The sequence below is a fragment of the Elgaria multicarinata genome, chromosome 3, assembly GCF_023053635.1.
Source record: "Elgaria multicarinata webbii isolate HBS135686 ecotype San Diego chromosome 3, rElgMul1.1.pri, whole genome shotgun sequence".
NCBI classification, from domain to species: Eukaryota; Metazoa; Chordata; class Lepidosauria; order Squamata; family Anguidae; genus Elgaria; species Elgaria multicarinata.
In genome coordinates, this window is record NC_086173.1 from 84410206 (window position 1) to 84438123 (window position 27918).

The following is a 27918-nucleotide window of genomic DNA, read 5'->3' on the forward strand; positions in this document are numbered from 1 at the left end:
CCTTTTGGATTCATCAGCTCACATTCCAGAAGCTGATGCCAACAACAAGGAAGAGAATAACTCAAGCGAGGAAGAGACCAAAGCAGGATACTAAAAGAATAGAGCATAATGGTTAAACAAGAAAGCAGAAGAAAAGCAAACCGATTAAGCAATTGGAAGAGGTGGGAAAACATCTTTTAGATGACTTGTCCCAAAGAATGGAATGTGAAGAGCTCATAAAAAGCTCTAGGCTGCTGCTGTTGCTACATTTGGAAAACACTGGAAGATTTGGACAGCAAAAACGTTATGGAAAACCCCCCAAAATGACTTATAGATATTTGCTGTGTTGATATTGGCATGAAGATTGCCAATAAATGAAAAAATACAGGGCACAATTCAGATACAGTTAGAGATGTTTAAATTCCAAGTAAAGCAAACAGGATTTAAATCTGCTTAGAAATGCTGCAAATTCCATTCATTTTGGTGGGACGTTGTGTGCACTGAAGTAAGTTATGCATGCATAGGTCTCAGGGCTTTATAGCAAAACATGCAGCTGGATCTAAGGTCAGAGTGAAACGGCACATTTAAGCTAATGGAAGGAGTGTCTTCATAGATGATGAAGAAATGATAGATGATGGACAAACATGAGGAATGAAACTGGAAAGTATTTTAGCAGATACTGGTGTGAAAGTTAAGGTAAGTGGTCAGGCTGAGAAAAGATTTATAATAGAAGATACTACAGAACAGGAAATAGTCATTTAATTTTTTTACCAAGAAAGGTTCCTGTTTGCTTGAAATAGGAAAATAATTGAAAATAGGAAACACAAACATTAGAGAGGAAAAGAAGCAACTCAGGTCCAACTTCCCAGAGGCTGAAATAAAGTTGTGATGTTGTAGCTGCCCTGGTTTCAACAGATATTATCAACCTGATCTTGATTTTAGAGGCATGGTATGAAAGCATTTCTATGCAACCAGCTAAAAGGGTCATTAAGAGGAAGAGCTTTCTTTCTTTTCTTTTCTTTTCATTAATGGGGGCATTTTCAAAGAGCCATGATGCACCAGGAACCAAAAATATTTTCTCCTAACAATGCGAAGGGGAGAGGGGTCAACTGGCCAGCAACACCCTGTGATGGTTTCCCCTTTGAGTCTCCTTTATTCCTCTCTATAATCAAGGGATCCCAAACAGGGATCCCATCACCAGAATGCTGCTCGCTGATTCTGTGACTTACTGATCCATTTTGGCCTCATAGCAACCTGCCCAGCACTCTCTATTCACCCTTTTCCTTCACCGCTACAATAACAATAAGTAAGTTTATGCAGTTTTCAGAGTTTGTGGTTTCATTTGTCACACTACTTGTTTGTTTCCATACAGTTTCAAATGTACTCCTATGCTACCCACTAGCCTACACTATCTGCTACCATTCACTCTGTTCCCAAAATAATAAAAGATGTTGTTCCTACTCTGTTCTAAACCCAGATTCTCTCCACACCCAACTCTCAACTGCTCTTCCCCTAACTCCTCCCTCTCACTGATAACTGCCAATCTAAACCTTTGACCCACCAGCCAATCAGCATTTACTTCACATTCTATTAACTTGCTCCCCACCCTACAGAATTAACCACTTACCAACCTTCTATTCACTGTCCAGACTGCATTTACATCATCATCATCATTATTATTATTATTTAGCAAAAATCATTAAAACATTACAAATTCTTACATCATATATAATTGCCAATAAACAATAAAACATCACACGCACACACACACACACACACACACACACACACACACACTTCACTTTAAGGTGTAGCAGATTCTGGTCAGTCTGCCCCAACCTGCTGCCCTCCAGATGTTTTGGACTACAACATCTATCAGCCTCAGCTAGCATTGCTTATGGTCAGGGATGTTGGAAGTGCTGTTCAAAATATCTAGAGGCACCAGGTTTGGGAAGGCTGGTTTATGTAAATGACAGCCAGTTCCACTGCATAAAAGGTATTTTATTAGTCAGCCAACACTTTGAATACCATTGACTAGCACCTCTTTACTGAAACATATCCAGACATAAAAACATACTAGGGAAACACCTGGCTGCTTCTCTGGACTATATCTGATGGCAAACTCTGTAAACAGGATGCTTGTTTTACCAGAAAAAGAGACTTCTTACTTTTCTTTTGGACTAGAACTTGCCTAAGTCCATAAGTATGCTATGGTCTGAAATTCATGCAATTTTCACCATTCACAACTATGCTCTATACCAGAAGGACACAGAAAACTAGCAACGTTGCACTGAAATTGACAGCAGGCCAACTCCATCATTGCTTCTTCAACATTTCTGTTTATCAGGAATTTGTGTAATGTAAACACGTTTTGCAGCTTGCAGCCATATGTTACAAAGAGCTTTGAACCATACATGGCCACTTGGCTGTCCAACCTCTAGGATTGGCTTGAGCAGTCCAGTAATGGACCATCAATCTTAATCAAAAGCTGATTCGCTCATGAACATTTTTGTGTGTTCAAGTCATCACAAGTGGACCTTTCCATGCATCTAATCATTCCTATAATTGATTTAGCATGTGTGCAGATTGTGAATCAAACACCTCTTGAGAACTGTCTGTCTCTTCTGCCTCTTCTGCCTCTTCTGTCTCTCTTTTTGTCTGTCTCTTCTGCCAAAATGCTTGTTCGTGCACTGGTTATTTCTCGGTTGGACTACTGCAACATTCTTCTCTCTGGCCTTCCTTCTTCTCACATCAGTCCGTTGGTTTCTGTCCACCACTCTGCTGCTAAAATCATCTTTTTGGCTTGCCGCTCTGACCATGTTACTCCACTTCTGAAATCTCTTCATTGGCTTCCCATTCACTTCAGAATCCAATATAAACTTCTCCTGTTGACCTTCAAAGCTTTTCACGGTCTAGCTCCTTCCTATCTCTCCTCTCTCATCTCACACTATTGCCCTGCTCGTGCTCTTCGCTCCTCTGATGCCATGCTTCTCGCCTGCCCAAGGGTCTCTACTTCCCTTGCTCGGCTTCGCCCATTTTCTTCTGCTGCCCCTTACGCCTGGAACGCTCTTCCAGAACATCTGAGACCCACAAGTTCAATCGCAGCTTTTAAAGCTCAGCTAAAAACTTTTCTTTTTCCTAAAGCTTTTACAACTTGATGCTGTTTGGACTTTATACTGTTATACTGTTAGTTTTACCCTACCCTGCGCCTGTTTACCCTACCCAGTGCCTGTTTGCATTCTCTTCCCCTCCTTATCGCTCTACTATGATTTTAATAGAATGTAAGCCTATGCGGCAGGGTCTTGCTATTTACTGTTTTACGCTGTACAGCACCATGTACATAGATGGTGCTATATAAATAAATAATAATAATGAATAATAAACTGTAGTATGACATCCTTCTCCAACCTGATGCCCTCTAGGTTTGTTGGATTGCAACTCCCATAATTCCCAGTCAGTGGCTGGGAATTTTGGGAGTTGCAGTCCAACGCATCTGGAGGGCACCAGGTCGGGGAAGGCTGCAGACATGTTGTATTACAAATCTTTACATGTTGTTGAATAGTCATCTGGAGCCGTGTCAATTGGAGTTTGTGGGCCCCTTTCAAAACAGATGAAACCACTGAAAAGATTCTAACATGCCAAAGATGCCTTTTCCTTTTTCTTACCTTCTACTGTCTAGGAAAGAACTGCAGAAAAGGAAGTAGCCAAGAATGACTTCAACTCTTTGTACAATTTGAAGGATCAAAACCATATGACTCTGAAACCCCTAGTCCCTTGCTGCATTGTCAGACAAGAAAAGCTTGATTCTTTTGTGGGGCAGGAAGGGGGGTTCTGTTTATTTTACAGTTTAGCAGATACAGAAGGGCCTTAATTAGCACCCCCAGAGGTACAATAATCTGTAGGAGCAACCGTTTCTATTTGCCAGCTTTCCATTCAAAGAGCTTTTTTTTTTGCTGACGGTGCCAAATCCTTCCGTGTTATAGGCTCAGATGAGTAAAAGTAATAAACACCAAATCTTCCTGTCTTAATCATGTTACAAAAAATAGATGAATCCTACTGGAATTTTATATAGATTACATCATGGTTAAAATAATGTAGCTGTAGCTATTTCTTTCCCCATGACAATAATAATAATAATAATAATAATAATAATAATAATGATGATGATGCATCAGCTTGCTGTACTGACACTTTCTAGGACTTACTTCATACATTTTGGGGGATGGAAAAAATCAGTACAATGTGATCTACAGGTTCTAGATGGAAAGAAATGTAGCATCTCATTCCTAACATGCATAATACAGTGTTACACCAAGTTGCCAGGAGTGGATGTGGGGCTGCACTGTGGAACATACTAGGCTAACAGTGCAATCCTGTACATGCCTACTCAGAAGTAAGCTCATTGGGTTCAGTAGAAAGTTCCCCCAGGTAAGTATGTATAACAGAATTGCAGCCTAAGTATGAGAATGATTTTCTAAATTTTAGTGTGGGAACAAAAAGCTTTCTGACCATGGCAAAGTAAAAGTATTTACTAAAGTGAGACTCCTAACTTAATTCAGCTTCTTCAGGTACACATTCATTTTAAATACTAAGGTGAACAACTTTGTTGTACTGAGCTAGGGTAGAAGAAACCTAAATTTGATTGACATTTGCCTTTTCCCAGCTACTTATGCAAAGCAAGAAACCACTACTTCTGGATTATCTCCCCTTCCCCCACCCCAAATTATGTTGGCTGGTTAGAAATAGAGTTTGGACATTATTGCTTTTATAAACTCAATGCATGGCTGGGTCAAAAGTGCTATGTGTCCAATGGTTGGGCTGACTTATTTGATCAAAATCAAAGGGACATTATCTCAAAATAAATGGATTTAAGAGTATGTGTATGTGCATTTATAAATAAGAGGAAAATGGATGCTGGAATGGCTTCTCTCAGGCAGTTTTGCACAACTGTCATGGAGACTGGTGGCTCCGATAGCAGTGGACCTGTAAATCCACTCTAGAGTTCAGTCAGAACTGTAAAGGAGCTAGCCATGGTGCTGAATCCAATCCCCAAAATAGGTTTGGCTCCTTGGATAGCTCCTTTAGAGTTCTGACTACAATTACCTGGAGGTTAAGCTGTGTGTAATGCTTGATCATGTGTCCTCCTTCTTCTCCCAAAATGTAGCCAGAACTCTCATTCTTTACAGCAGAAAAGTGGGAAATCCTTTGCAGAATGGGTCTTCCCCATTCTCCCCTCCCTTGCCTCTGCAGTCCCCTATGTGCTCTCCAAATCTTCTCCAGAGGGTTCCCCAACCCTCAGTATCCTTCCAGTGGTGGAACAATGGTTGTGGATTCAACCTGGGATGTGGAGGGAAATTCCTTCAGTTTTCTCTCTCATATTCCCCCTCCCCATGAAAGATTGTCCTCTGTCCAAATTATTTTTCCCCTCATAAGAGAAAAGTTACGGGTACCTACAATGTTCTCTCAGACTAAAAAAAGCAGCTTCTGGGCATTTAAAAACAACAACAACTAGAGGAACAGTTACCATAGCAGAAAGGGTTAAGCCTCCAGATTGCAGCTCCTGGCTTTTTAATTTCTTTCATTTGGTTTTTAGTTGGTGAAAAAATACATGTGACTGAGCATCACATCTCCTTTAGCCCCAAGGCATCACAATGATGGTGTGAAGCCACTGCAAGCACAAATAACTTCTGTACAGAGCACTTTGAGACAGACTCAGCATTGGCATATTTACTGGCTGTCTCTAACTTGAACTAGCTTAACTATTAAACTCTCCTTGTGCATTCGTTATACAAAAATGTAACATGATTTATGAAAACGTAGCTTATTAAGTGGGCAGTGAAAGAATAGATCTAATGTTCTTTTATCTTCCCAATTCTTTATCAAGGAACTATTACCAATCTCTTGAACTGGCTCTCTTTTTATTTCGCTTTCTATAAACAGCATCTTTCCCCAATTATCTGCTTAACTGTAATCTACAAAATCACTCTTGCTAAAGAAAACCAGATGTTTTTCAAATACAATGATAGGAATATATATATATATATATATATATATATATATATATATATATATATGAGAAGCCGGGTTCCTGTGGCTGGCTAAAGTGTTCTCAGTATAAGGCCCAAGGGTGAGGGGAAGGAGATGGCTGGCTGCCATTTTTCCACTCTCTGAGCCTGGACCAACCTTAGGAAGTCTAACATCATGATGTAATGGTGAAAGGGAATGAACTCTGTATTAAACATATCAGTGACCCAAAAATTAATTAAATAAATAGCCACTCCGCATCCCAAAGCTCAAACACACTGAGGTTAAAAAGATTCAGACTCACAGTACCTTATAAATGTATCAGGAAGGAAGGTCATCTGGGACTTCCCAAACATAGATGCCCCGGATGTAGCCTGAGACTGGATGGGTGGAGCTCCAAACTCTAAATGGCACTGTTAAATGGACTCCCTCTACACACCCCACACCCACATTCAAAGATGGGCTGACATCAGCACCTGGCATCCTTGGGCAACTGCCAGGGCCCCAATGCTCTGGCAGGGTGGCCCACCCCTACTTCCTGTCCTTGCACACTGCTTTAATGATTCCCCTCTATGCTGGGCTTGTCACCTTTTAATTTCCCACAATGCTCCTGATGTAGCATCCCTCTGGGGCATTGTAGAAAATTGAAATGATGACTAGACCCAGCCATCCAGTGCTGCCTGGAGTTTCACCACCACTACCAGGTAACTGCCAAGGTGGGTCCTTCCATAGCTGGGGTGCTGCTACAGAGAAGGTAGCAGCACCCTGACAGCCCCCCTACTTCACTTGTCAGGGGCACAAGAAGCAGGTTCTCCCAAGCGGATATCAGGGTTCAGGTAGATATATGTAGGATCAGGCAACACTTCAGATATCCTAAACTGTTAAGAACTTTAAATGTCAAAACCAGTACTTTGAATTGGGCCTGGAAACAGACTGGGAACAGTGCAGTCATAGGACTGAATTGCCAGATCCCTGTTAACAATCTTGCCACCCTCTTTTGGTCTGTCTGCAGTTTCTCGAACATTTTATTCATTTTCAAAGGCATTTTCAGTTCTTAGTAACTTCAGAGTGCCTGAATATATGAACAATGCCCACTCCCCACTCCCCAGTGAATCCTGGGGCAGAATCTACACAACTCCTTTATTATAACGGTATTGAAGTGCAATGACAAATGCTGAAACCCATTGACATATATGTCATATACCATTTTCAAACCACTTTCGAAGTGTTATATATTGTTTGGTGTAGATCTGGCCCCAGTTCCAATATAAGTTTGTTCACAGAACATTTATGTAATCGTTGCTGTCCAAGCTGTGATGAATGTCATTTACTTCTTGCACACTGACAGTCCATCATAGTAAGGAAAATTGATTCAGTTTTGAAAGCATATCTTTTCAAAATGACACAAGGCTCCAAAACAGGTGTTTTGTTATGTTACAAAATGGCCTACAGCCAACCACTACAAGAGCAGATCACCACCACACAAATGTTAGGCATCTATAAAACATTGACATCAGTGAAAGCAAAGCAGAAACATCTTCTCCATTTCAGACTTGGGCTGATCAACTCCAGATATGGCTTCTTTCCAGTGGTGACATAGATTGTTCCATAGCTAGTGCCTAAGATGAATATCAGCCGGTCGCAGCAAAGGGTATACATATTGACTTTCCCTCCTCCTCCTTAAAATTTAGTTTGTTGAAAATGAGACTTATGTGTAAGGGTAGGAAAGACAATAGAGAATAGCTACTGCTCATCCCAATTTTATGTTTTTGATGTTGCTTATGGCATGCAGGTTGCTGCATCAAACTCAGCAGTGACATATCCATGCTGAGAGGACACCAAGTGAAGTGGGACAAAGAGAAATGGCAAGCCTTACCAAAGAGTAGTAAGAAAAATACTTAGCATCAATGCATTTATTTATTTATAATTTATCTATTACATTTGCAGAGAGCCAGTGTGCTGTAATGGTTAGAGTCTTGGACTGGGACTCGGAGGATCTGGGTTCTAATCCCTACTCAGCCATGAAGCTCACTGGGTGACTTTGGGCCAGTCTGTCAGCCTAACTTACCTCACAGGTTTCTTAGGAGGATAAAAAGGGAGAGGAAGAGGATTACTGTCGGCCACCTTGGGTTCTTTGGAAGAAGAAGAAAAAAGGCAGGATATAAATGTAATAAGAATTTATATCCCACCTGGTGCTCAAGCCAGAATAAATTCATGATGTCTTTCCCAGTGGGAAGTTCAGGAAGCCAAGGAGGCTGCAGGCTTATCAGAGAGGTGACTGTACGAGGAAAGGCAGGGCACTCTCACACACTCCCTGAATCAAACCCATGAGAATTTCTCCTAAAAGTCTTCTCCTTTGAATTTCCTTTCGAAAGCAATTTCTTTTCTATCAAACTGAATGAGAATGGTCTAAATTTTCAGCACAGCGCTAATATAGACACAACAATAAAAGTAGATGGCAACCAGTTAGACCCCTTCAGCAGCAGATCAGCTTACATGCCAAAGGCCTGCCTGAATAAAAATGTCTTTACCTGCACTTTAGAGTGTTTGAAATACTTCATATACATTCTCTCAGGATTAACCTGCACAACAACCCTGTAAATTTTGTCATGTTACTGAGAGGAGGCTGAAACTGAAGGTGCTTCTAGACAGAGGGCTCCTAGCGCTACGTATCAAATGATACATTGAACATAATCCATTTTTTCGCCGTCATCTTTCTTTTTATAACCATATACAAAATGTTCTGCTCTGGTAACAAGTATCCAAGACTATTACTGTCTCATCAGGTCAGTCAGCCTTTACATCTAGGCAAAGTATTAAGCACCTGTAAGATCTCTGCCCACTGTCATTGTTATGCCATATAGTGTGTGTGTGTGTGTGTGTGTGTGTGTTTGTACACTGCCTTTTGTGAGCCAGGACCACCCACAGTGAAATTGTCTTGTTAAGAAAACTGGCCCCATGAATCATCATAAACCACCAGCAGCTGTTTTCTTATTTATTTATTTATTTTTGCCCAAATAAAACACAACAAAACCCTGCAGCTTGAAAAGTCCAGCAGAATCTTCTCAGTTCTTATCACCTGGGAGAACGATCTTCTACTGAAGTGGATTTTTTATGATGTCGTAGATGGAATGGAAGAGCTACTAGATTATGTCCAGCATCAGTATTTTGATTTGTGTATTAGATTGGGAAGTATGAATTAAATTGGTTCACTAAAAAAATGTGGACCCTATCCCTACTTTTTAGAGATAGATTGTTGTTACACAACAGGTGAGGTGCATGAACTCAGATTCTGCAAACACACCTCCAGTTCAAGTGGTCAGTGTAGCTCATGGTCAAAAGTGGCTAGAGATAGGCAAAAATTATCCGATGCCCATTATAAAGGACACTTGGTTGTAGTAGCTCAGACATCAAAGAAAAATGTCTGGGAAAGGTCCTTGACCCAGAAAAAAGCATTGGAGAGGTGTTACAAAACCTGAGTCACTTCCAAGGAACACATAACCTGATTCCAAGATATTACAGAGAAAAGGCAGCACCTGTTTTCATCCAAAGTGAAAACTGAATCAAAAATAGAAGAGAAACGAAATTCTTTGTGGAAATCACTGTGGTTCTTCTTTCCCTATATGTTCCATAACTGCTGGACGCCAACCATGTATTCTACTTTTTGATTCAGTGCAAGCCTGTAGCCAACCTAAAAGTTCAGGGGGCGCGAGCAGGTAGGAGGGGCAGTTCATCTAGTTAGGAGGCTTTTTAAAGACAAATTTGTAAACTGTTTTTTTTATTGTACTTTTTTTAGGGGGTGCAGAGAAGATAAATTTTAGGGGCAGCCCCCCGTCAGCTATAAGCCTGATCCAGTGTGTGGTTCATTTCAATGATGACCACTTCCCTGCCATCCCCAGGGCTCTCTCAAAGGGAGGAGGAGCAACTCTGATAAACACACATACACACAAGTCAAGATGCATAGGCCACTCATGTTATTTTGGCAGAAAATCCCAAATGCACCTCTACCCCTCCCTGACAGTGTAAATTAGGGGTGTGCACGGACCCCCCGCTCCGCTTCACTTGCAGATCCGCCATTTTTCGGAGCGGGTCGCTCCGCCCCGCCCCCGCTCCGCCCACTTCCGCTCCGCTCCGCCCGGAGCTCCGGATCGGATCCGGAGCTCCGTTTTTGCCCCCCCATAGGCTTGCATTGAAAGCTAAAAAAGTAAACAACTTTTTTTCCGTTGAAGTTAGAAACCTCACGTTTGGCACCATGACACCTCATGGGCGTATACACACACACGCCAAGTTTCAAGGCAATCCCATCATCCCCTGATTTTTGGCGAATTTTTGAAAATCGGGCACCCCATTCACACCCCTTGGGATAGCTCCGTCAATTTGCATGTTACAAACCTCAAACTCGGCACCAGGGCAGCTTATCCATGTGTCCACATGCACGCCAAGTTGCAAGCAAATCCCATCATCCCCTGATTTTTGGCGCGGCTCTACCCTCTAACGCACCTCCCATAACCCTAATTCACACCCCTTTAGATAGCTCCGTCAATTTGCACGTTAGAAACCTCAAACTCAGCACCATGATAGCTTATCCACGTGTCCACATGCACGCCAAGTTTCAAGGCAATCCCATCATCCCCTGATTTTTGGGGAATTTATGAAAATCGGGCACCCCATTCACACCCCTTGGGATAGCTCCGTCAATTTGCATGTTAGAAACCTCAAACTCGGCACCAGGAGAGCTTATCCATGTGTCCACATGCACGCCAAGTTGCAAGCAAATCCCATCATCCCCTGATTTTTGGCATGGCTTAACTCACCCCAAATTGTCCCATTCTACAACTACGTCAATTTGCACGTTAGAAACCTCAAACTCAGCACCATGATAGCTTATCCACGTGTCCACATGCACGCCAAGTTTCAAGGCAATCCCATCATCCCCTGATTTTTGGGGAATTTATGAAAATCGGGCACCCCATTCACACCCCTTGGGATAGCTCCGTCAATTTGCATGTTAGAAACCTCAAACTCGGCACCAGGAGAGCTTATCCATGTGTCCACATGCACGCCAAGTTGCAAGCAAATCCCATCATCCCCTGATTTTTGGCGCGGCTTAAACTTTTTAACTCACCCCAAATCAAGTCCCATTCTACAACTACGTCAATTTGCACGTTAGAAACCTATCCTTTGGTCCCATGACAGCTTACCCATGTGTCCCCATGGACACCAAGTTTCAAGGCAATCCCATCATCCCCTGATGTTAGGGGAACTTTTGAAATTTGAACACTCCAGTATGTCAGGGATTTAAAGTTGCAATTGCAGACAGCTCAATGGGGCCAGTTCCAAGGCAATCCCAACATGCCACGAGATAACCCTAAATCTTCTGGCACATTTGAAAAAGGGATTATTGAATTTGATAAAGTCTAAGTGAGCGCAGGAAGGACTTCTCCCCTTAGTCAAAGCAAGACACATACACCATCGCTGCAAGGCGGGAAGGGGAGAATTATTATTATTATTATTATTTATTTATATAGCACCATCAATGGAAAGCAGGCAGGCAGCATGCATTGTAGTGCCGCAAGGATGGCTTGAGCACTAACGCATAGCAAACCAACCCATAAGTGGGCGCAAAGTGAGGCAAAGATGGCTGGTTGTTTCTTTCTAAGCCAGCAGTTACGCCTTGAGGGGCACAGAGGAGGACGATTGGGAGCAAACCAGGCACCAGGCGGGCAGAGAGGCAGGCAGAGTAGGCGAGGAGTCAGTCCTGGCAGATGCCCCACCACAGCAGCACCCCGGGGGAGGCGGGCAGGCAGGCAGGCAGGCTGCGGGCATTTCTGGGGGCACAAGGAAGTGATGGCTGGTTTCTAAGCCAGCATTGCAGTTAGTCACGCATTGCAAACGCAAACCATCCCAGCGAGTCGGTCACCGAGGAGGACAGGCTAGCAGAGGGGCAGGCAGAGTGACATGTCATAGATCTAGTATTGGGGAGGAGTCAGTCCCGGCAGATGCCCCAACACAGTAGCACCCTGGGTGGGCATTGGAAAACGCCATCTTGTGGGTCAATACTTCCCCCACCCCATGTCCTGCAGGGTTGCCTGCCTAACCCTTGTGGGGATGGGAGATGGAGAGCTTAGAGTGGCAGTGCCAGCAGCAGCCTTCGGCTTTCCCCTGGAACCAGTCGCCTTGCCCGCCTCTTTCCCCAGCAAGATCGCCTGGTGCTGCCTATGAAGATGCATCTTCATGCTGCTGGTTCCATAATGCCCTGTCGATGAACCCCTGCTTAGGCTGAGTTTGCAGTGGCGACAGACAGCAAAGCGGGGATCCGCTCCCAACTCAAAGTGGTCCCACACGATGCTTGTCTTTCGTTTCTGTGGTGACACCACCAATTGCCCGCCTGAGCTCTCTGGTGTTGCCACAGAAACAGGGGTGTGGGATGAGACTGGGGAGAGAGCCTCGGCCTGCTGCTGCTCCTCCTCAGCCCCCACATCCTGGAGGCCCACCGCCTCCTCCTCCTCCCCCCCCTCCACTGTGCTGAGGACCTCGTCTAGGTCCATCAGCGGGCTCGTGGGCTGAAAGGAGAATGAAGGAGTTGGGGATACTCCTCCTCCTCTAATGGCACTGCTGCCACGTGCCTCTTGCAAACGGGCACTTTTCCCATTCCCACCCTCAAAAAGAGAACGCCGGGCACAAGTTGCAGAAGAGAGTGGCTCTGCCTGCTGCTTGTCCTGCTTCTGTTTTGGAGCAGTCAGCCAAGGAGTTGCCCGTTTGAGTTTCACAGGAGGAGAGGAAGCCCTGCTGGCAGACTGAGCCTTGCTGCTTTCAGCACGCCTGCTTTCTCTTTTCATGATGACTAACAAAATATTAATACTACTAATACTATGTATAAGGTACTACTAAGAATATGTATAAGAAGAATATAATATGTTTAAATGTAGGGAAATGGGACAAGAACAATAAAATATACTACTACTAATATGTATGAGAATATACTACTAAGAATATCTACAAGAATATAATAATATGTTTTAGAATATTACTAATAAATGTAGGGAAATGGGACAAGAAATGGGACAACCACTACTATAAGAAGAACAAAATATGAATACTACTACTAATATGTATGAGAATGTATACTAATAGACTACTAAGACTATGTCAAAGAATATAATAATAATATGTTTAAGAATAGGGAAATGGTGTGCGTATGCTTTCCCCAAAATGCTCAATCTGTGGCTGCCTGTTGAACTTGACAAAAGCAGCCCACTCCGTCGAAGTTACACAGAGAAGAAAAAGAGAATCCAATTTTTTTGGTATATTTGGTATATAGAAGATAGAAGGAAACACAATCAGGATTTAAGAGAGGGGAGGGGGAAAAAGAACCAACCACTACTATAAGAAGAACAAAATATGAATACTAATATAATATGTATGAGAATATATACTAATGGACTATGTGAAAGAATATAATAAAATATGTTTAAGAATATAAATGTAGGGAAATGGGACAAAAAGTGTGTGTATGCTTTCAAAAGAAAGCTTTCACAAAAGCAGAACAGTCAGGCTTTAATACAGGGAAGGGGGGGGCAACCAACCCAACCACACACTCCAAAATTCAAAAATAAAGTTTATATTAAATCAAAGTAAGGGGAAAACACAGGGCAAACTAAGCTACAAGTCAGAAAGAAGCAAACAAACACACACACGCGCCAAACTAAACCTATATTAAATTAATCTATCTCCAAAGCAGGAGCACTAGCTAAGTAAGTGTTCCCTCCACGAACGCCAACCCACAAAGAGACACAAAACAGAAAGTTCTCAGGGTGGGTCTGCCTTAGTCCCCCCTCCAACGCTGGGATTGGAGGAGGATGCTTTCTGAGGAGATGAATTCTCATCAGGATTGGGAGTTGAATGTGCCTGTCATCGCTTCCAAAAAAATAATAATAATAAAAAAAAAAAACCCAAACCCCGATTTTTAAAAAAATATTGCACGTGAACCACAGCACGCAGAAAGTTGAGAGTGGTCTCAAAATGACCCCCATCCACGACTCTCTGTGCACAAGAATTTTCAGAACGATAGCTTAAACCCCCCCCCAGTTATCCCCGATTCTTTCCCTCAATGCAATCCTATGGGCGAAAAGCCGAAACGCCGTTTGAGCCCTGCGGTTGACCCGATTTTTAAAAAAATATTGCACGTGAACCACAGCACGCAGAAAGTTGAGAGTGGTCTCAAAATGACCCCCATCCACGACTCTCTGTGCACAAGAATTTTCAGAACGATAGCTTAAACCCCCCCCCAGTTATCCCCGATTCTTTCCCTCAATGCAATCCTATGGGCGAAAAGCCGAAACGCAGTTTGAGCCCCGCGGTTGACCCGATTTTTAAAAAAATATTGCACGTGAACCACAGCACGCAGAGAGGTGAGAGTGGTCTCAAAATGACCCCCATCCACGACTCTCTGTGCACAAGAATTTCCAGAACGATAGCTTCAAAAACAACGTAGTTATGCGCGATTATTTGCCGCAATGCAATCCTATGGCGAAATGTTTTCAAGATGGCGACCGGAGCGCTCCGACTGAACTCGGAGCTCCGAAAAATGGTCGCTTCTCTTCGCCTTGCTTCTAGGGGGTCCGCGGTCCGCTCCTACTCCGCCTCTGGGTAAGGCGGAGCAGGCCAATCCGCTACTGCTTCTACGCTCCTAATCGGAGCGGAGCACATCCCTAGTGTAAATATAACAACAGTACCTTTAATAACTAACAGTTTGCTTCCCTTTCATGACACCCCAAATCAGCTGCCTGCGGTGGCTGCCTCATGTACCTTATGGTAGGGCCAGCTTCAATCAGAAACAAGTTCTAGAAATTACCCAGATATGTCTACCGACTTCCTGGCTGCCACATGCAATTCACATAAAAAGAACAACAGTATCCTTGGTGCAAAAAGTTGAGTCATTTAGTCATTTGCTCTTTGTATTTTGCTTACGGAAGGAAAAAATGGGGGGGAGGCTTTCCAAATAATAAAGCCTTATCATTGCTAAAGGCTTCTTCTGTTTGGCTCTGTGGTACCTTTGGGAGAAATTTGCTTCCTGACTTGTACTGGAACAGCTGCCATTTCTTGGCTGCTACTTGCTTTGAAAATGTGTATAAAAGCATTTTTGTGTCAATGTGTATATAGTCAATATTTCCAGCATGTTCTGAGATGTGAGACAATGAGCAAGGTATTCCCCTATCACCATGCAGAAAATGATTGTTTATGAGATCACTTTTTTTAAGGACTAAAATAATAACTGCGTTGAAAAACTGTCCAGCTTATTGGGATCTGTACTTCTCTGTCTTGGTCGTGGTTTTGTGTCTTTTGGGCACATACCAGCATAAGCACCTCCTTCATGTCTGTTGTGTCTCTCAGTTGCTCATGCTTTCAATGGGAGGAGAAATGAGGAAACTTGCTAAATGATCTATAAAGCTTTATTTCAAGCAACAAACGTCTCTTTAACCTGTATAGAGGCCACCGCTGTGAAACAACCCCCTACGCAAAACTATGTAAACTAAGCAAGACAACTGTCCATTCAAAAAGAAAAGAAATAGCATCTCAAACATCCATAACTTCAAAGGGGCTGGTGCGGTGGTAGTTTCTGGCGTAATCTCTCTGACTTTCTCACGGCCTCTGTCAGTGCTGAGTGTTTTAGCTTCTGGTGGACCCTAGCATCAGTTAGCGCGTCAATGCTCACCCCCGGAAGCTCCCTCCCTTTCCACTGAGCTTGTAGGATTTGGCCTTGAAGAGATAAGCTCTGGAGGGGGGCGACTCCCAGCTGAGGCCTCTCCCGTGAGAGCTTCCTCCCCCACTGGCACTGGCTGGGTGGTGTCTGACACTACGTCTTCTAGTTTGGAATCTGATTCTGATTGATTACCTGAAACACCTTCTCCCGACACAAGGGCATTAGGGTTAAACATGACAATGTCTGTGTATCTCCTGTTTGTTTCATTGGGGTTAGCAGAGGAGGTTGTGTCTGTTTTCACATAACATTTGCACATGCAAATTAATATGTATAGGTGCAAATCTAGAAATAATAAGTATAATTCAAATAAAAATCCAAGGCATCTCACAGTAGTGAAGAAGACTGACCCGGTGACCTGTGGCCTTGTTTGTCAGTCTGTTGTCCAGGTGTTGTTATAATGGGCCAATTCTCTCCTTCTTTATGGTTGGATGACTTAAACTAGACTTGAACTGAACAGCCCTTCCAAGGACACTTTCAAATAGAGGAATATCTTCTGCCAGGTCTCCAAAATAGACAAATCCTCTGTAAACACCTGGCCACCCTAGGGTAGAGGACATTTGGCCACCCTAGGGTGGATGGCAGAAGCCATGGCCTGGATCCAGAGTTCCTGTTAGTTGAACTCAACTGATGGGACATTCCCATTGAAAGAAGAGGGAGGCAGACAGGCAGTTTTTCCAACTGGCAAACATTAGCCCATTCCCCGCATCCTAGTGAGAGCCTCAGCTGGTTCTCAGCAGAGACTTTGAATGGAAACAGCCCTTCGATTTTCAGGAGGAACAGTTTGCATCATATTTGAAGGAAACTGCTTATCTGTTGATTTAAAACTTTCCAGCCCATCTTCCTTCTTTTTCCAACATGGTTTATATGATATAATTGTTTGTTTTAGCTCTTTGCATTGTTTGCTCTTGATGCTGCTTTGAATCTTGTAATTTTGTTTTACAATAGATTATGGTCATTTTTATGCTTGTTCCTTTATCCTTTGTTAGCCACATGAGTGACTCTTTCTTGGAGGCGATATAAATATTGTATCTGTCCATCAATTTCATAAACTGCCTAAGGATGGCAATTAATAAAAGGCTGTCCCTCAATAATAGAATTCCATCATAAAATGTCCTGAAATAATTGCACAAATAAAAGCCACTGGTGAGTGGCTGTAGCTCAGTGGTAGTGCTGAAGGCCCAAGGTTCAATTCCTGGCATCTTCAGGTAGGGCTGGGGGGGGGGGGAATCCTGCCTGAAACCTTGAAAAGCTGCTGCCAGTCAGTGACCAGGTTTGGGTAACACGCTATGGCTCATTGTGAGTTATTTAACCCATGACAAGCCACGGCACCTGCTGGCACTAACTTGTATATTCAACCCCCAATCAGAGGTTGTTGTGTCATGGAAACCTGGTGAGCAGGGGTTAAGGGTTGTTTAACCCTCACATAACCCATGCTCGCCAGGTGCACAGAACATGACAACACCTGAGCAGAGGTCACATATTAAAATGGTAGCTGCATGCACCCCTCGGTGGGCTGTCATGTCACACAAATAGCCCCAATGACCCAGTTTGCATGATCAATATAGCCCACCATGACTTATTCAAGACATGGTGACTGCGGAGCAGGAATTGAATACTCACTGCCTGGCCATGGTTTGTCAAGTTGTGCAAACCTTGGAAGCGGGGTTGTGCGAGGGTTAAACAATGCTCACATACATAAGCCATGGCCTGTTCTGGGGATAATGCGAGGGTTAAACAACCCTCCTGTCCAAGTTCACACAACACAACAAGCTGTGGCTGGGCGGTGAATATTCAAAATAGCTACTGGAATGCGCCACAGTATTCCAGTAGCTGGAATACTACTGCATGTAGAGTAGTACATCTACATGAGAATTGGCCAATTGTCTACAACATTGGGCTAGATGGACCAATGGTGTAAGGCAGCTTCCTATGTTTTCTCTCAAAGGGGTCCATAGCTCATTGGCAGAACACATGCTTTCTCCACATAAGGTCCCACATTCAAACCTTGAGAGCTGTAGGTAAGAGTCTCAGGTTAGCAGAGCTGTGGTGGTGGTGGTGATCTCTGACTTAGATGTTGGAAGTTTGTTGCCAATCACAGCTGAACCATTTGTTTATTTTTAAGCAGCCATCATTTCCTTCCACCTTGGTCCTGAAGAGTGCATTCTGTATTCAGGATGCTGGACTTGTAGTCTTCTGAGCATCATCCTCAGCAGGAATTATGCTCCACCTGGGAGCTACAATGCCTGCAGCTGACTCCCCTGCTATTGCAGGCAAGTAGCAGGCCCTTGGGAAGGCCAGAGGTGGCAAGCAGTCTCCTGCTTGGCTAAAACCTGCTAGAGGGGAATTAAAGAGAAATGCTGCTCAGTTTTGTGAGCTTCTCCTATTTGATATCTTGCGACATCCAGTCCAGCTTCCTCTTTCCCTGTTGCCAATCAGATGCCTCCAGGAAACTGACAAACAGAATACCAAGACAATAACTGCCCCTGTTCTTGCTCCCCAGAAGCTGATATTGGGTGTGTGCTTTTAAACCTGCGGACTCCAGGAAACCATTGTGACCAAGAGCCTTTGATGAAGGACTTCGTTAAAAACTGTATGAAACCCCAGTAAATAATGTCTAACAGATCAACTGTCTCAAAAAGATGGACATTTTCAAAGAACTCCAAAAGGTGGGTGAGGCACGAGTTCCTTTTTCAGAAGCCATGCCACCCCTCATGAATAGTAAATGTGACTGTCTGCCATGTATGTATGCAGGTACTTGCAAACTGCTTCCCAGACTTTATGGTGTCGGGAGCCTCAGAACAATAACTTCCCGCTGGAGATAGAGAACTGAAATGGGAGGAATTGCCTGCCACCCTCCAGATGTGTTAGGCTACCTTTCTCATGAGCCATGTCGCCTACGGATGATAGGGCTGTTGTCCAACACATCTGGGGTGTGCCAGGTTGGGGAAGCCTGGAACGCTGCACCATCCACAGAGGCTGAAATTCAATCATGCTGTAAATGGAATAGATTCCTTAGGCGAAGGCAGGGAACGTGTGGCCCTCCAGAAGTTTTTTTTACTCCTACTCCCATTAGGCCTCATCAGTAATGGTGAGGGATGATGAGAGTTGCAATCCAACTACTGGAAGGCCACCCTTACTCTAAGGATAGCTGCACGAGCAGACAACACACCCCAAATTACACATTTTGCTCCCTCACCAGTAGGTTGCATTAATTTCCTCGGCAGTTACCTGCTGTGGCTTCTTAAGAACATAAGAAGTGCCCTGATGCTGGATCAGACCGAGGGTCCATCTAGTCCAGCACTCTGTTCACACAGTGGCCAACCAGCCATCGGCCAGGGATGAACAAGCAGGACATGGTGCCACAGCACCCTCCCGCCCATGTTCCCCAGCGACTGGTGCACACAGGCTTATTGCCTGGAATACTGGAGATAGCTCACAACCATCAGGGCTAGTAGCCATTGATAGCCTTTGCCTCCAGGAATTTATCCAACCCCCTTTTAAAGCCATCCAGATTGGTGGCCATCACTACATCTTGTGGTAGTAGTAAGTTCCATAATTTAACTATGCGCTGTGTGAAGAAGTACTTCCTTTTGTCTTGGATCTCCCACCAATCAGTTTCATGGGATGACCATCTAGTATTCTGAGAGAGGGAGAAAAATGTCTCCCTATCCACATTCTCCACACCATGCATAATTTTGTACATCTCTATCATGTCTCCCCTTAGCCTCCTTTTTTCCAAGCTAAACAACCCCAGTTGATGTAACCTTCCTTGGTAGGGGAGATGCTCCAGCCCCTTAATCATTTTACTTGCCCTTTTCTGCCCTTTTCCCAGTTTTTCTTTTTTAAAGAAAGCTGAACAGAACCGCAGCTTGTTTCTGCTACTGATTCCGGGACCTTTTGGCTCAACAGGAGGCGTCTCGCTCGACCCCTTCCCATCCTAGGAGAAACGAATCCTCGTGGCTTAACTTCGACGCCCCCTCCTTCGTTCCCCACACGCCCGGATCAGCTTGAGGAGCCGCTCGGCACTTCCAGATGGCCGCCGCCGCCGCCGCCCCCTGCCGCCCTCGCTCCTTTGGGGCAGCCCGCCGTCGTGACAGAGCATGGCCCGAGCGGGGCCTGCCTGTCCCCGCCCCTTCCAGCCTCCGCGCTCTCTCACGCCCCTATTTAACTGCATCGCCCCAGTACGTGAGCTGCTCACTTTTCCTTTGGCTGTCCCGCCGCCGCTTCTCGCCCTGGGACTAAGCGTGTGAGCAGCCTCCCCTCTGGCCGATCGCCTTGTCCTTTCTTCTCCATCCATCCATCAAGATGCGCTCCGGACTGCTGCTTCCTTTGGCCCTGGCAATGTGGGTCACCATCTCGTGGGCTGCTAGGACCCCTTACCAACAGATTTTGCATCACAGCCGAATCCGGGGCAGGCATCAAGGGTAAGAAACCCTGAGGGGAAGGGGAGGTGGTGGTCTCTGGCGAGGCCTGACCCAACCATCCCATGGTCCCGATGCCTCTGGCGGGAGGCGAGAATCTCCACCTTTGGGTAGACAGAGGCGGGGGAAAGAGAGACGCCTGAAGTGGTTTTTGAAGTGGGTGGGACTGCGTGGTGGACATGATAAAGCAGGGGCGAGATCATGAATGTATGGACAGACTTTGGGGGTTGTGTGTAGCGCCTCCAGGTATGAGGCCAGCTCCTGAGTTTCACTTAGAATGCAATCCGTGCCGGACGGAAAGATGGACGGCAAGAAAGGATTGCCTTGTGCAGTCCCATAGTGCAGGGCTGTTCGTAGATTAGGTGTAGTAAGGGAAAGCGTGAAGTATGAATGGAAAGTTCGTTGCCATCTGCCTGCCCTGATAAACAGCCAGGGAGCCGCTTGAGATTGTGGTACATGGAGACCAAATGGCTTGTGGAGTCCAAATTGCCCAAAGCAGTGAAACCCTTTTCCATGCCAAACGCACTCGCACCCAATACACATGCCTAAAAGGATAAGATCCAAAGCCAATCAGATGATACCTTCTATTGAACTGTGTAGGGTGGTTAGGATAGGAAACTTTAGAGTCACATAGAACTCTTCCTCTAGAGAAACGCTGGACTTGACAGTTTGCAACCCTTGAGACACAATAGAGCAAAAACGAAAGGAAACGAAAAGGGGAATTGGCAAAAGAAATACTATACTAGTGTTAATGTTAAACCTGGAATTTATCGAGTGTGTGTATATGTGTATCTTCGTGATATTTGGTTTTATTTATTTTTAAAATGCATTTATCCTGGAAAGCTTTTGCATTGTATCTCGAATTCTGATTTCTGAAAGCCAGTCAAATCTATAGCCTATATTTGTCTTATATTAAGAAGAACAAAGGATCAATTATCCCAGAGTTTCTCAGCTTTTTCACCCCATCCCCCAGCCTAGTACCAGTCATCTGTTCTGCAGATGAAGAGCTGAGATTTTTGCACAAAGTTGTATGCAGCCAACCTGCTGCTGCAGGCATGGATCTGTGAAATCTAGTCTGTAAAAGCTTATGCCATAATAAACTTGTTGGTGTTTCAGGTGCCACAAGACTCTTTGTTGTTTTGGTGTTGGAAGAGGATCTCTCCAATTGCCTCCTAAAGCCACACACATGAGAACATAAGAACAAAGCAGTAGCTCTTTCAAAACTCCTCTATCTTCCAAAATCAGAGAATTGGAACAGGTTTTTATGGGAAAAGGCACTCCCACAGACAATGTGGATCAATGATGATCCACTGACCTCAACATTCAAAGCATCACTTGCCTAGAGATCCTCTCTTTTTCTGGAATGTTATGGACACTTCTTGGGGTCTCATCCCATGGATCCCTTGAGTCTCCTGAGGGCCCCACCCCACAGTTTGAGAATGCCTGAATTAGCCATATCATGAACTACTATGAAGTTCAAACCATGACCATAGAGAAATTATTGCCTACCACATAAACTGAGATAGGCAGTGAGTAATGCTGGGCAGAAAACCCATTGGCTTCTGTGCTGATATGTGTCTTGCTTAAAGGATATTTAACCAATGTATATTTTGATATTCTATTGACCATTCTGGTTTCGAATATAAGAAGTCAATGTTTTAAAACTTGCCTGTCTCAGTTTACCCATGTGAAGGCAAACTATTTTCTATTTCTGAATAGCAGCCACACTATACTAGCCAATTCTGAAAGGTGTAAGAAAGGGTCAGTGTGTCATCAAGGTGAGTAGTGTAGGATTTAATGGACAATTGGACAGATTCTAGGGAAGGGGAAGCATACATAAATGCAATCCATCTCAATTTCTGTAGAGGAAAGTCCTAGAAAGTATGACATGTGGGCATAGGATAGTCTCCCATGTAAGTTCAAAGTTCTTTTCAAACAGTTATAGTTTGTTTTAAGCTGAAGTTAAACTTGAATCAACATGAGAGAAGATGAACTATCACACTGTTTTCTGCCAAAGTGCTGCAGGATCTTTCTTGGTGCTTTGGTATTTGATGTATTTTGTAGCCTTGGCTCATCCTCTCTTCATGCCATGGATATGGAGAAAATGAAGCAAAACAAAACAACGGTACAAATTCTGTCCAATCATACATGTGCGCCAGCCTTACTTGGTTTGATGGGATTAGGGCTGGCCCAAGACTTTTTGCTGCCTGAGGCAGAGCAGTAAATTGCTTCCCCTCCACCCAAGTCAAGGTACATAGAACCCAAGGCCAGCCAAGTTATTTTGGCGCCTGAGGCAGGAAATTCCGCAAGCACCTCTCCCTATCCCAGGCAGTAAAAATTACAACAATAATAAATTAAATAACTACCAATTTGCTGCCACCCATAATGAGCTGCCTGAGATGTCCACCTCATTCTGCCTGATGGTAGGGTTGGCCCTCACTGAGTATGTTTGAGCACTTGATTGCAACCTGCCATTTCTCTCCCAAACATTTGTGCATGCCATGCACTGGTGCAAGCTCTTTGTGTGCTGCAACTTAAGCACATTTTTTGGAACAGCACCTTTTAGTCTCAGACTGCTAGTGAATGAAGCAAAGCAAATAGCATTGAGGCGATCCTTCATGCCTACCAAAAATGAAACACAGTCGGATCAAATCAAGCTGATACATGCAGGAGATGAAAGGCTCCTGGAAGGCTTTGAATATAAAGGAAACAAATTACTCATTTGAATGCCAAATTGTAAACGTCCTATTTGTCTCCTCCTACATATTTGTGTAGAGATTTTTATCCACCACACGGTAGGAGCTAAAAAGTCAGAGGGATCTGAGTAATGAGAGGATGCACTCTTCTAGCTGGCACTTTTGCTGGTGTGTGCACAGTCACAACGTTAGTCCTCTGGGGGCATTTTTAATACTTTATTTTATCCAAAAAATCCTGGTGCAAACTGGAGCAAAGTAGAACACCTAAAAAGCAAAGTGGGGAAAGGGAGGAGAATGGGGAAGAAACAGAGGGCAAATTCACAGGGAAACAAATAAAGATCTTGCCATAGTGAAACTTGCCATCTCCTCCCAGTGCCACCTCCTCCTCTCAAGCAGGATTTTGGAAGAGGCAAAATATCTGCCTGCAGATGGGCTCTGATGAGATGCCTTTCCTCAGGGCCATTTCACATAGCTTATGACAGCCATCGTGACCCTGTGTTGAAGCATGGACATTGGACAAGCTTCAGTCTCAGCAGCCTATTTCTCTCTAATACCGCACACGTTACTGGCAGGACATTGTCTGGATTACTTCTATTATAGTATGGCTAGGATCCCTGCCCTTGGAAAACTAAGTAGCAATTTATGTGATCTATAATTAACCAATCAAACTGGTTGCCACAAGACTGTGTGATACCCGCTAGCATACGCACTCGTACACACACACATGGAACCAGAGGATGCAGCACCAGAACTTTTTCATTAGTAGGGAAGTTGCCTCCCCTCTCTGAATTCCCTGTTCCCTCTGAGTTCAGCTGTAATCTTCACTCCAAGATGCTCTGCATTACAGCAGGGATGTTTTCAGCTATCCTGTTGTAATGCAAAAAATATTTTGGATTCCCCTTGAGGATGTGGCTATGGGGACAGTTATGATGAGCACCTGCACTGCAAAATTTACCACCATGATATATGTCTATTTTATATATATAGTATTTTTATAGAATGAGATGAATACATGTCTGATTGGTAGTCCTGGTAGCCAGAAGTGCAGCTTCAGTTTCACTGACTAGATGTGGGGAATTGACATGGTGATGGCTCGTGCTGGCATCCTGCCTTTCATCCAAGAAGGGAAGCATTATATCCTCACCACCGCCTTGGGATGTAAGTTCTGTTGAGAGCTAGTGATTGCCCAAGGCCGGTGAGGCAGCTTCATTGCTAAGTGAATGGTTTGAATGTGGGCTTCCCATTCAGAAGCCCTAGGCAGTTGTTGGCTTGCAACCCAGTTACAAAACGAGTGTAGATGGGACATGGGTAACCCTGCCTGCCCTACCTCCAAATGTTCCCACGACCCTGGCTACATCAAGATCTTTGCACATTTAGCATGAAGAACTGAATAGGGGCTTGTAAGTGCATTACAACAGAGCTCCCCTGACCAGTAGCCCTGCCTTGATCAGGGTGCTGAACAATATTAAAACCGTGGCTCTTGATTCTCTCTACTTGGCCACTGCTTCACCACTGTTGGGAGGCTCCCGGCAACCCGACATACTCCCTCTGTCTCACACGCAGCAGTATACAATCCACTTCCCCATGATGAGTATCCAGGGAAATAGATGACACAGCACTGTGGGAATGAGTGTCAGAAGTAGCACCAGAAGAGGGTGAAGGGAGCAAGCACTCCCTCAGACATGTACTTCAGCTCCTTCCCCACCCTTCCCACTGCTGGGCTTCTGTGGAAAAGTACTTTTTATATTGCTCAGTGCTTTTGGTGTGCGTGTGTGTGTGTGTGTGAGTATGCAAAAAAGAGGGGGAAAGTTCCATTTGGTAGGAAGTAAATTTACTCCAGGCACAATGTGTTTAGGAAAGAAAATCTTCCTTGCGGGTACATTTCCAAAAGCAAATTGTCCTTTGTATTTGAAAATTGCTGCTGGAAACATTCCCCTGAGGAAAGATTTCTTTTCTAAACACGTTGGGCTGGGAGTACATTTCTTTTCTAGCATCTGGAGTTTCCCCTTTTTTATTAGTCAGCAGACCTAGTTTTGTGTTAGTGTGTGCATATGTGTGTAAGTAAACAGGTCTCCATGGGCTGATTTCTATCTGACGGTGACAGAACTTATTGGTAGGGAAGAGAGAGATTCCCTTCCAAGCCACTGAAGTTCAACTTTCCTCCATAACCCCTCATCTCCTGCTCCTCCATCAAACTTAAAATAGGGTTTGCTCCCGAAATATATATATATATATATATGGGATAGGAGCAATAATGCATCGTTGTTTCTGTTCCACATCTAATATGTGGGACAATGCTTTCTCCCATCCTGAAGTGCACTTTGGTCCTTCGGTGCCCCCTCCCTATATAAGATGATGCCGCCACAGCAGGGCTGTAGACAGAATGCTGAGTTACATGGGCCTTTGGTCTGACTGCACATGGCAATTTACATGTGAACTTATGACCTCATACGGGAAACTTTAAAATAATGGATTCTGGCAAGTGTGTGTGTGGGAACATATCTATGTTCAGTGTGCCCACAGTATCACTGCAGTATGGAAGGAAAAGCATGGATGAAGTATTCAGCACTACAAACGTAAGGGTCAAACTGTATGTTCTGTTAATTGCGTAGCTGAGCCTATTCTCTTTTATTTTTACTTGAGAGTAAATATGTGTGGTCCCAATTTGGATCTGGATCACCATGCATCTAGAGGAGTGGATTAAACTCCCCTTCCCTGTTTGCATCCCAAAGTTGCACCCCCATTGGTGTCAATGGAGACTCCCCCACCCCAATTTTTATCAGGAATTTGGGGAAACAAATGGGTGTGGGGAGGGGTTAATCCTTCCCTCCTAGTGCACACTGGCCCTGATCTGAATTGGGGCCACACATACTCTTGAGGAGAAAAAATGAAGAGGCTCAGCTACATGGTACGTAATCAATGGAATGCGTAGTTTGTCCCTTATAATCAGGTGACCAGAGTATATACTCAGCAAGATCTGAAGTTTGGTAAGTATCTAAGAGTTCACATGAAAAACACTATAGGGTATTGTTTTGTATAATTGATTTGAATCTGTAATGTCTTTTCTCTGTTCTTGGTGTTTATTTAATTAGGAAGGCAATTTATTCCCAAATTATAACTCCTCCTGACTAGTTGTACTAGCAGAAAGACACAATTGTAATTACAGCATTTTAAATTCTTGTTATTATTGCCAGGGCAAGGAAAGATCAAGTCTTTATATTCATTCAAGGGAAGGAGAAGGGAAAAAAACCCACACCTGGGTTAGTGAAGAAAAAACACTTTCATATTTCAACTAAGTTCATAATAGCCATTTGATATTCTGATCTCCTGGGAAGTTAAACTATAGGAATAAATACTCTGCTTCTTTTCAGATGTATTATTGAAAAGACATCTTTGAATACCCTGCTATAAATGGGGGACTTAAAAGTAATTCTTTCTCTACCCTTTCTATTCTTTTATCTATAGTCCCAATGTGTGTGCTGTGCTGAAGCTCATTGGAACAAACAGGCAATACCTGCCAAACTGCAAACTGTGGTACCAGAGGAAAATCTGTGGAAAATCAACGTAAGTACTTGGCAGGGTTTTAAGGGAAACACTATGCCGTGATGCACACATCTGGTGACTTTGCTGCACTTCTTGTTACCCACGGGGCCAAACACAGTGCACCAGCCACATTTTGTGGCCTTTCAGGTGCTTCACAACATCTCTGCCTTTGTAGTAGAAATTAAAAATGAGAGCCAATGTGGTGTGGTGGTTAGAGTTTTGGGCTGGGAGTCAGGAGATCCAGGTTCTAATCCCCACTTGGCCATGGAAACCCACTGGGTGACTTTGAGCCAGTCACAGACTCTCAGCCTAACCTACCCCACAGGGATAAAATGGAGAGGAGGAGGAGGATTATGTATGTCACCTTGGGTTCCTTTGGGCTAAAAGGGCAGGATATAAATGTAATAAATAAAAATACATAAATAAAAATGAGAAGATTATCATCCAACTCCTGGTGTGTACAAATGTCGCTCTTTGATTCCAGTCAAGTATGGTTTGTGCTTCCCATGCAAACTAGAGTTTGACTCTGGTTTGCAATCCTGGCTGTCATAAAAAAGGGAATCATGTTGCGCAAAGAGAAGGGCATGATCCTGTGACTCTCTTGAGCTTGTTCACATAACATTTTGGGCAAGAGCCATCGTTCGGGGGTGGAGCCCATGCTTTGCATGCGTAAGAAGCATAGGGCTGTATGCCCTGGCTGCGCACCAAAGTCTTGTATGTGCTGACTCTACCCTCCCAGTGCCTGATATCCTTATGTTGAGTGGGGAGGCCTCTGGCGAGCTTCTACTTTTACTTGAACACAGGAATCCTGATAAAGCAGGCCTCCTGACTCATGGCGGCTTCTAATCTCATTCAGGCGAATGGAGAAAAATCCTCTTGCTGACGTCCCCACTCAACATGGAGAGGCTGGAGAGGCTGGAAGTGGGGCTGGCATGCACAACCCCATTCCTCTTATGCATGTTAACATAGCATGCCTTGTTCAGGCATTAAGCCTGAATAGGACCCTTCAAGTCATTCACCTCCTGAATAAACCATCTTGGGAGAATGTTTCAGAATAATGTTCTGTTGACATCAAAATATTTCCTGGTAATAACAAACTGAGAAGCATTTCTTGGGCTGTGGACAGCTGTTACGTGGGATGTCCAAAGCATCCACCTTAATGCCTGTGATATTTCTAATACCTTAAACCACTTGAGTCTAGGAGTAAGGAATGAAAACTGGATGAGGTTACTGTCACAGATGGCACTGGATTGGGTGGATTATTAGGTGATCCAGTGCATTTGTTCTTATCTAAACTCAAGTTTCCACCAAACAACGAGCTTTTCCTGGTAATTCACAGTGACTCCAGCCTAATCTGGAGGGGGCGGTTGTGAGTTTTCCTACTTCCGGGATTGGCACTCATGGGGCACACGTGAGCGAAGTTTTCCGCATTTTCAGGAGTGCCGTTGCGGGAGGACGTGTGCCCCGTGATGGCACTTCTACATGTGGATTG

The 27918-nt window shown here is 44.1% G+C and overlaps 1 protein-coding gene across 1 annotated transcript in view; it reads left to right on the plus strand.

Annotated features, from left to right (window-relative positions):
• Positions 1 to 20030: 20030 nt before the first annotated feature.
• The window catches only part of TGFBI (transforming growth factor beta induced), a 57240-nt gene continuing 49352 nt past the window's right edge, over positions 20031 to 27918 (plus strand). Inside the window, exons 1-2 of the mRNA XM_063120765.1 lie at positions 20031 to 20190; positions 26349 to 26447. Of these exons, the coding sequence (XP_062976835.1) occupies positions 20072 to 20190; positions 26349 to 26447 (218 nt within the window). The 5' untranslated portion in view covers positions 20031 to 20071. The remainder of the gene's footprint in view (positions 20191 to 26348; positions 26448 to 27918) is intronic.